This window comes from Cynara cardunculus (genome assembly GCF_001531365.2).
Source record: "Cynara cardunculus var. scolymus isolate 2C chromosome LG 17, CcrdV1, whole genome shotgun sequence".
In the NCBI taxonomy this organism is placed as follows: domain Eukaryota; kingdom Viridiplantae; phylum Streptophyta; class Magnoliopsida; order Asterales; family Asteraceae; genus Cynara; species Cynara cardunculus.
Genome location: NC_037544.1, coordinates 32,708,308 through 32,718,877, shown reverse-complemented (window position 1 = coordinate 32,718,877; position 10,570 = coordinate 32,708,308). Strand labels below are relative to the sequence as shown.

Genomic DNA, 10,570 nt, shown 5'->3' with positions numbered 1-10,570 from the left:
ATATATATATATATAGGGTTGGGTTCACGTGAGACCATGGTTTTTTCGTGAGACCCGCAAGATCAATTTATGTTTATTGATCAACTTTATAAACTAATGATCTAATAGTCTAAAGTTGCAAGGCGACAATTTTGTAATTATTGAGAAGTCTCATGGCGTTTATGAATGTTCAGATCTGACGATTGTAAATCTAATCCAAGGGTTGAGAATTGGTCTTACGGGTCTCATGAAAAACCATTGGTCACACATGATCCCAAGTCTATATATATATATATATATATATATGGGCATAATCAAATGAGAACTGAATAGTTTGTGGTAACTGTGAGATCCAATTTCAACCACAAATCAATGAATAAATTAGAAAAATAATAATTATGGTATTTTGAGTTAAAATTATAATTAGAGGGCATATTAGGTATTTTAAAAAAACCCCTTTCTCATCTCTCCGATCTCCAATCTCCGGCCTCTGGTGAAATCAGTATCATAGTATATCACAATGGGTATCACATTGAGTATCTTTGTTTTTAAGGTTTGAGTTGGTATCATAGTTGGTATCACAATGTTATCACAGTATATCACAATGAGTATCACATTGTGTATCTTTGTGATTACTTGGTACCTGCCGAATTAATGTTTACCGGAGGCCGGAAATTGGAGGTCGAAGAGATGAGAAAGGAGAGAGAAGGGAGAATTTTTTTAAAAATACCTAAAATGCCCTCTAATTATTAAAAAAATTATAATTTTAACTCAAACTACCATAATTATTAATTTCCTAATTTATCTGTTGATTTGTGGTTGATACTGGATCTCACAGTTACCATAAACTAATCAGTTCTTCTTTGAATAGGCCCATATATATATATATATATATATATATATATATATAAGAGATACAGAAGAAAACCCTAAAAAATGGAAAACAAGAGATTAAAACCGATGGACATAGACTATATCATGAGAGTCTCTTAATCATTCGCACCAAATCATTCAGCAACTGTCAAACAACCCTTAGTTATTCCCATAAAGTTGACAACCTAAAAAGCTTTGTTGATTAAGGAGTCACCAAACACTTACCGGTAAGTGCTTAGCAGTAAAATTTAACACTATTATTTACTTATTGGTAAGATTTTAGTCCACCAAAACGACATCGTATGCAACAATTTACCCGGTAAGCGCTTACCGTAGTAAGAGTCGTCGTCCTCACCTACCGGGTAAGACTCATGGTCCTTGTCCCGTTCTTACTGGGAAAAAATTTTGGTTCTCACATATTCATCCAATGAGCTAACATGACTTGATAAGCATTTACCCGGGTAAGTGTTTGGTAAACGGCCCGGTCCTTAGTTGGGGTAAGAGGGTGAAAGAATGAAAACTGAATCTACTAATGATATATGTCTTGATGTAATAAACTGTTTTCATTCCTGTTTCCAGAAACAAACCAAACGCCCATATTTGTTTTACAACTTAGGGGTTGTTTGGAAGTTGCTGAATGGTTTGGTGTAAAATGATTAAGTGGTCAGAATGATTAAGTGCAAAATGAAATATAACTGTTTGGTAATTATTTAAAATGAAATTAGGGTGCTTAATGATTAAGGGAGGCTCATGATACAAAATCATTCAGAGGGTTTTAGAACCATTAAGAGGCAGATTTTGTTTTTGTCAAACAAGATTCACCTCTTAACAATTCAGAAGCTGTCTCTTAATGAAACTATTAAGAGGTAAACAAACAACCTTTTTAACCTATGTTTACGGTGATTTTAGAAAGACATCTTAATAAAATGTAAATGCATTTGTTCATTTATTTTTTCAAAATAAAAAACTAAAACCGACCATGTTTTGCAACATAATTGCTTTTCCTAGATTTTATTCTATATTTGACCAGCAATCGTTTCAAAAAACCAGTTCAGCCAAAAGCAATACCGTATTCTAGTACATTGAGCACAAGATCTGAAATTGACAAACATTACAATTAAATCACTCTTATTTCTTTTTTGAAATCTCAGATAAATTGCAACCTTTTTCCTTCTTAACATTTTTTAAACTAAGATCTAGTTTCCGTGCGAGCATAACATTTTTATTAAGCGAATGCCCTTTTAATGGTAGAAACGGGATAATGCAAAAGGGTTTGTAACCAGTCGTCCCATATGGCCGGTGCCTCAAGAGCATCATGTGAGAGTGAGACTAAAATCAGATACACAACACAAACGTCCACTAGGTAACGGACTTAAAGAGTCCGGTGCCCATAAGGAGTTCAATCCGCAAAGGAAGAGTATCGAAGCCAGCTCTCAAATAAGTATACCACCCTGCCCTACACACAGATGAGATCATAGTTGAAGTCTTATGTCCATTGAATCCTATGGAGAAAACAAAACATAACCATAATCTTCCTTACATCAAAGATAGTTCCATTAAATTACTCTCATGATCTCTAGCAATCTGACCTTGCATCTCCTAAGCAGCTTAAAGTAATAGCAGTGACCTGGCATCAAGGCTTCTGTTTTGCAAATCTTATTCCAGCCATAAAGGATCTAATCAAATATGGATTGCTTATAGTTGAATAATAATGTAAAAAAACAACTACAAACCATTTTGTTCTTACGGCTCTAGCGTAGCAGGTAAGGAGATGGACATCCCTGCAGAACGTGTTCAAACTTCTTGTTCGGACTTTGGAAGCAATAACAGCTCTTTCTAATGCTCGGTAAGCCCCCATAGGGCTAAATCTCATGCTAATGGGGACTTTATGGAGTATATGAACCCTAAACCCTATTTGGCCATTTATTCAAACTGATTAGGTTTCTTCAGATACAAGCCGGACAACATCTTCTTTACCGGTTCCTGATACGTTCCGCAGTTGTTATTGGCTTTATACCATTCTTTCACACCCCAGCCATAAATTTATGAATGTTTTAACTGCAAACAACAATGGAGAAGAGACTCGAATCAGAAGCTCCACTAACAAAACCACCTTTCTTCTTCACCTCAACCAAATAACTTGCTGCTTCCTCTGTAATCACTTCCCCAGGTATAAGTAACGGGATTCCTGGTGGGTATGGACATATTAACTCCCCACAAACTCTCCCAATACTCTCTTTAAAGCTCACTTTCTCTTTATTCGCAAAAAAGGCATCTCGAGGGCTCAATCTCATGCTACCACTGGTTTCGATAAATGGTTGTATACCATTTGGTTTTTCCTCCTTCAAACCAATTGAGTTGAATGTTTGTGATAGATGGTTTAACCCTGATACAAGCCTCAGAACATCGTCTCCACTGGTTCCTAGATTTAATGCAAATGTTATAGAACGGCTCCCAATAAGTTCTGAAACGACTCCATAATCCTCATATAAGATATCATCAGCTTCGAAACCAGATATACCAAGCTTCCATACCCCTACTGTAATTCGTAAAGGATCAATACCAGGAAAATCAGAAAATGTACTATAATTGAGGACTGTAATTCCTGGAATCTTTTCTATAAGGGCTTTTGCTTCCAAGGCTATTTCAACTGCTTTATTGAACACGGTTTCTGGGTGTTCGCTTATTTGAGCCCTTGAAGCGTCTAAGGAAGCTAAAAGCAGATAACTAGGACTGGTGCTTTGAAGGGTTTGAAGGCATCGACATATTCTTTCTCTATCCACAATCTTTCCTGCCATATGTAACATGGATGATTGCGTGAGTGAGCATAATACCTTATGGGTCGACTGTATGGAAAGATCAGCCCCTTGACAAAGAGCAGAAAGAGGCAAATCTTCGTGAAAGCCTAAGTGGGCCCCATGAGCCTCGTCAACGATCATAGGAATGTTGTGAGAATGACACAACCGGGAAATCTCTTTCAGATTACTACAGATACCGTGATAAGTAGGTGAGGTGACAAGAACTGCTGATGCTTTTCGACCCTCGCTATCCAATTCTCTCATTGCCTTCTCCACCTGCCATTCATACATTCAAAGTAAGAGCATCTCCAACAGTATCCCACCAGCCAGAGATAGAAAATGAACCCTTTAAAAGCAACACCAATCTTTGCTTATACTCCCTTGTTTTCACATTTTTTGTTTCAGATTTCTAAATATATCAGATTTATTAATTTGCATTTCACTTTTTGGTTTCCCAAATTTGTTATTTCACTAATTATCGTTTTCTCTATCCCCAGTCACTACAACAAAATCAGTTTTATAAGACACCAAATATACCTTAATGAAGCCTTGAGGGCTAGCTCAACCGGCAATAGAAGGCTAAGCCTTCGGGTCCCCCGAGCTCCTCCCCTAGGTTGCTAATTCGAGTCTTCTCAAGGCCACGGAGAATTTTACGTGGGTGATATCTTCAGGATCCCATGGGATTAGTCAAGGTGCACGCAAGATGGCGCGAACACCCACAGTTAACCAAAAAATGTCTAAATGCCCTAATAGATTGCTTCATAGAAATCAAGTTTAGAGAAACCAAACAATTGTACGTTCTATGTAATAGTGTTGCAATAAGTTGACAAGATGTTTTTTTGTTTCCTAACTAGTTTTTAGGACACTTCTGTGAACACATCTTTTTGAAAAAACACTTGTTTTTACAAGACGTTTTCAAATAATGTCATATAAAAGGACATTAATAAGACACTTTATTTAAAAAATGTCCTAATGAACTTGTTAGGCGTCCTATCAACTTATTGTAACACCATTACACAGGACGCATAATTGTTTGACCCTATAAGCTTAAAAGCTATAAAGCAATCTATTTAAACATTTGGCATCCTACAAAACTGATTTTCTTGTAGTCAATATCTTCAGGAATAGGAAAGAGCACAAACATTGCAAGCAGGTGCACCAAATAATAAAAACCTCACTTGCCTGCGAAGGAGTGATGCCGCAAGCAATGTCCCAGTCAAAATCATATTCTGGAGTGATGTACTTGGGTAGTGTGCCACACAAAACCATAGAAGAAAAGGCTGATATGTGAGAATTCCGTGGAAGAATTAGCGTATCACCTGGTGAACAAGTAGCCATAACTGACGCTTGAATCCCACATGTTGTACCCCCAACTAGAAACCATGTCTCTGTAGCTCCAAACAATTTAGCTGCTTGTTTTTGTGCATCCAAAATGGGGCCTTCAGGTGCAAATAGGTTGTCTAGCTCTGGAAGCTCAGGCAAGTCATGAAGGAATGGTTGTACTCCGATGAGACTAGACAGTGAAGATGGAGCTGCCCGACCCCTGTTGTGTCCTGGAAAGTGAAAACTGGCAACGTTTTGTTCAGCTGAAGCCTTTAGTGCGCTAACAAGTGGAGGGTGATTATGGTGTTCTGAGTCTTGAAAGTCAGAAACGACGGTATTATCCTTGACGATTTTTCTGTTGTTTAAGAGTCCCACCTTTTCTTGCTTCTTCCCTGGCATCTGGTTTCTTTCCTACAAAATGATATAATAAAGGCAACATTTGCATATAACTTATTTCAATTTTTTGTGATAAAACCTTAAATCAAGGCTCTGAGGGAAGAAATATAAGCGAGTGACATCATTTGTTCTAAGTTAACTCATGAAAAACAGTCATACATACAGTTTCTTTCAATGTTGGTGCAAGTAACAATGATTCCTTTGTCTCTATAATAGAAGTCTTGATTAGTTATGGATTTGGCTATTGGCCAAATAATCATTTGCATGTGATGTTCAAGAATCATCATCTTAAGTCATTGTTCCTCTTACTTTATGAAAAAACCATACAAAACGTGGTCAAGCTTAGGATAAAATTTGATTTTAAACGAAAAGAAGCCAAACCTAACAAATCAAATAAATCCCACTTAGATGTAGGGTTGGGGAGGGTATAGGATATATGCAGACCTCCTTTCCTCCACCCAAAGAGCAGGGAGGCTGTTTTCATGAAGACCCTCAAGTTGCAAAACATAAAAAAGAAACAAGAGTGCAAACTAGAGGTGTAAGTGTGTGCAAACAAGCAATGTGAGCACACAGTAAGAGAGAAGGCATCAGGGACAAATGTGAGGAAAATAGGGGAAGATAAAGAGAAAACACAAAGTGTGGTACCAACGAATAGATACAATAGTAATAGAATAGTAGGCATGAAAAGTAAGAAACACTAAGACAACCCTCTAATCCACTATCTAACCTAAGACCCTCTAACCCTCTAATCCTCTCCCTTTGTCTCACCCTATCTTCCCCAATGCTCCCCTCCTCCTGTCCATGATAATTGTTCGGCCTGCCCATAGTCCACTACCCTAGTGGTGTGTCTCCAATTGCTCCTATCAGAGATCATGTCCTCAGAAATGTTTAAGGACACCATTTAAATGAAAAGAAAAGTGTAATGTTAAATTAGAGTTGTTCACGAATAGGACGACCTGCTAACCCCGGCCTAGCCCACCCGCTAGAAAAATGGGCTTGGAAAACTATTCTCGAGAAATTAGATACGCCCGGACTGGCCCTTTAAGATTGATGGGTGGGCAAGGAAGATGCAAAAATCTTTATGGACCTTCCCATCCCATTTATATTTTTTCACAAAAATATAATTAATATTTTCATTATATAAAAACTAATTAACTTAGCAGAAGCCCACATTGACGTTGGCTCTGAGCTCCCCCTACATCCTCAAAGATTTATATAAAATTAAAATATCATATAATGACCTAATGACCTCATTGAAGCTCACAACTTACAAGACTATACTATTCTTTTCTTTAGCTATCATAATTGTTTATGATTTTTGTAGAAATGTACATATTATAAATTAGGAGGAATCCCTATAATTATAGAATATAGTTTCTATAATCATGGGATATTGTTACCTTCTTTATCGTTATCATTTCTATATCTTTTCCTTGATTTCCTTGATTTAGTTTCCCTTTATCTCTTGTAAGTACCCTATATATAGGGCCTTGTATAATCAAAGGAGAAATAGCAAATCATTATTCGATTCATCTTTCTTGTCATGGTATCAGAGCTTTAGGTTTCTCTCAGAAATCTAAAACCCTTGTTCTATTTTATTTCAGCCTTAATTGCTCTTCCCAGTGCGCAACCTTCATCGTTGCAAGCGCTTCTAATTGAACAGCCTTAATTGTTTTTTTTCCTTTGATTGAACAACCTTCTTTTTATTCTCTTTTGCAATTCCCTCTCCTTCATCATGACAAAACCCACAAATAATGATACCACCATTGTTAAATCCTCCAATGAGTCCAATTCTGTCTAAAAACTTTGTGATCTGCAGAATATTCGGGCACCCTATAGACTCAATGACAAAAACTATCTAAGTGGTATCAATTTGTCCGAACATACCTAAAGGGCAAAGGGAGACTCAAACACCTCATTGAAGCAGGTCCTGCTGTAGATGATCCAACATTTGGAACTTGGGACGTGGAAGATTTCATGATAATGTCATGGCTATGGGAATCTATGGACCCAATGATCAGTGACACATGCATGCTTTTCTCCACTGCAAAAGACATATGGGAGTTTGTTTGCCGCACTTATTTGAAGGCTCGTGATGCAGCTCAAGTATACCAGATCAAGTTTAAAACCTCAGCCACAAAGCAAGGAAACGAATCTGTCCCTGAATATGCAAATATATTGCAAAATCTGTGGCAGGAACTTGATCATTATCGAGTTTTCGAGATGAAGTGCCCTACAGATGCAACTATCTTAAAAAGTTTCATTGAAAAAGACCAGTCCTATGATTGTTTGGTTGGTTTAAATCCTGAATTTGATCAAGTCAGGATTCAAATACTTGGCAAAGAAGACACATCGTAACTTGAAGAAGTGATCTCTTTGATCAGAATAGAAGAAAGCAAGAGGAGTGTCATGCTTAAACCACAAGCTACGGACGGATCAGCCCTAGCAACAAGGACCAATCCAAAAAAGGAGAGGAGAGATCTGTCCAAATTCGGGGGTAAAGAAACTCGGGAGAACAGAGATAGTCTTTGATGCACTTACTGCAATAAACCAAGACACTCAAAAGAACAATGCTGGAAATTAAATGGGAAACCACCCAGCAGAGAGTGGGGAAACCGTGGTGGACAACAGACCCGTGAGTGGGGAACCCATGGGGCGCCACAAAAGCCTCAATGGAGGCAGCGGAGATCTCAAGCACACATTATTGAGCAATCCAAATCGGAGGAGAATTCAGCAAGAGAAGAGTTCAGCAACGAAGACATTGATAGATTAAAGTATTTTTTGGGTTCTCTCGAAAAGTCATCGGAAACTTGCTCTTTAACTCTTTCAGGTAAACCACCTTTTCCTTATGTCTGAATGCCCTCAAGTAATCCTGTCAACTCATAGATTCTGGTGCCAGTGATCATATGACACCTTCTTCCCATTTTTTTCATAATTACACTCCATGCCCTAGCAACCGAAAGATTACAGTAGCTAATGGCTCATTAGCAACTGTTGCAGGCTTTAGAGATATACATATCACACCCAACCTTGTCTTAAAAAATGTCTTACATGTACCAAAACTGTCAGCCTGTCTTTCAATCCAAAAACTCACCCATGATCTTTAATGGTGTGCTATTTTTTCCTCGTCATATTGTGTTCTTCAGGGACAGGACTCGAGGAAGAGGATTAGACTTGCTGATATAATAAATGGCCTTTATCATCTTGAATCTTCCCAGAAAAGCAGCATTCCACCTTCATCCTTTTTCAGTTCATCTAATAGAGATATAACCTGCATCTAGTCACCCATCCTTTAGAGTTTTAAATGTCATGTTTCCTCATCTATTTCAAGAATTAGCTATTTCTGAGTTTCATTGTGATATTTGCGAATTGGCCAAACGTACTCTGTCAATTAAGCAGAGAATCTTACTAGGAGGTATAACAAGGGCCGAAAACCTTACCCAGTAAGTGAGGGAGAAGACACTTCCTGGGCAAGATTACCAACAATCCATTTTAATGGCATATTATCCAATAAGGTAAATGAGGGTGAAGACTAAGCTTTTGGTAAACGGCCCTTGGTGAAGAAGCTCGATTATAAATTGAACCATTTAAAGTGATTACAGAACTGACAAATTTCGGCAAAAAATAGAACAATTTTGAAATTTGAAATAGCCCGCGCTAACTAAGAAACCTTAACCTAAATCTCACAGAATTTTTCCTGTTTCAGCACAAAAATCACATCATTCGAGTTCTAACTCTAATTCAAAATTTCTTCTCCCAACATCAATCTCTTCACCGAAACAAAAGATTTAAACTAAAATCAATACGAAAAGAATACAGAGCGACGAAAACGAATTAAAAAAAATATAGTATACCTCATAAATACAAGATGGTGCTCTGCTACTACACCTGAGGGTCTGCAACAACCATTAATTCAGAAACAACATACTCGATTGATGATGAAAAAGAAAGAAGTGATCAGTTAAACGAGTATGAATTACCTACCAAATTTAGAAAAGCAGACGCCATTGTTGATGTAGCAATAAAGCAGAGGATCTTCAGGCTCCAAAAACGAAATCCATGGATAGCAGTTTGGCCGGTTGCTCTCTTGGTCTATCCACCAATAGTTCCAGTTCCAGAAATGTAAGACCGGCCTTAAAAAATTTAGGCCCGTTTAGTCTAAACGGGTTGGGTTGATTTGTTTTCCAGTATTTTTAAATTTAATAAAATATAATATAATAGAGAGTAAACTACAAATCTGGTCCCTGTGTTTTGTCACAAAACACTTTTCTTCCCCGTCGTTTCAAAATTACATGATAGTCATCATGATTTATAAAAACATTCAGATTTAGTTCCTCCTTCTAACGGTGTTAAAAATTATGTCAAGGGACATTTCTGTCCTTTTCTCAATTTGTTCTTGTATCAAATCAAAAACCAAAGGGACAGAAATATAGGATATGTGGATTTTGTAAAAGACAAAAAATTGATTAAGAAAAATGAAAATACCCCTTATTTAACGGAATTTTTAATGCCCGTTAGAGGGAATGACCAAATCCAGACATTTTTACAAACTATGATGGTCATCTTGTAGTTTAGAAACTGCAGAAACAAAAATATTATTTTTGCAAACCAAATATGTAGTTTACTATATATATATATATATATATATATATATATATATATATATATAGAGAGAGAGAGAGAGAGATGGGGGCAAGGAGGTTTAAATTAGGGATGGTGATTTGCCCTGACTCGATGGGAAACCCGGTTTACCGGACCCGAAAGGGGATGGGGATTCCCCGCTAAAATGGGTCCCGGGGATAAGGGATGTTATTCAAACCGGGGTCGGGGTCGGGGATCCTCGGTAGAATCAAACTAACGGATATTCTTCTTGGGGTTTGACCAGGGATTGATAGAGGTTTGATCGGGTACGGGATGTTAATCCCCGTACTTGCCGAGGACCGCGGGATGTTACTACAAATCGGGGCCGAGGATTACAAAACCCGTTCTATCCCCGCCCTGTTGCCATGCCTAGTTTAAATCAGAATAGTAACTAAATAAGAGAACATAAAAACGAGCAAATCACGTATAAAATCGCATGTGATTTTACACTAACAGTCAACGTAAGGGTATAGAAGCGACATGTAGTCATGGCTAAAACGGCATGCATCACACGTGATTTTAGTGTAAAATCACACGTGGTTCGACTGTTTTCTTATTAT

At 37.6% G+C, this 10,570-nt stretch overlaps 1 protein-coding gene across 1 annotated transcript; it reads right to left on the bottom strand.

Moving 5' to 3' along the window:
• Positions 1 to 2,327: 2,327 nt before the first annotated feature.
• Positions 2,328 to 9,448, bottom strand: LOC112500174 (arginine decarboxylase-like). The gene is made up of 4 exons (XM_025103515.1): positions 9,354 to 9,448; positions 9,224 to 9,265; positions 4,833 to 5,384; positions 2,328 to 3,926 (listed from the first exon to the last, which is right to left on the bottom strand). Exons 1-4 carry the CDS (start codon positions 9,375 to 9,377, stop codon positions 2,907 to 2,909), a joined length of 1,638 nt encoding a protein of 545 aa, XP_024959283.1. The 5' UTR covers positions 9,378 to 9,448; the 3' UTR covers positions 2,328 to 2,906.
• Positions 9,449 to 10,570: the final 1,122 nt, after the last annotated feature.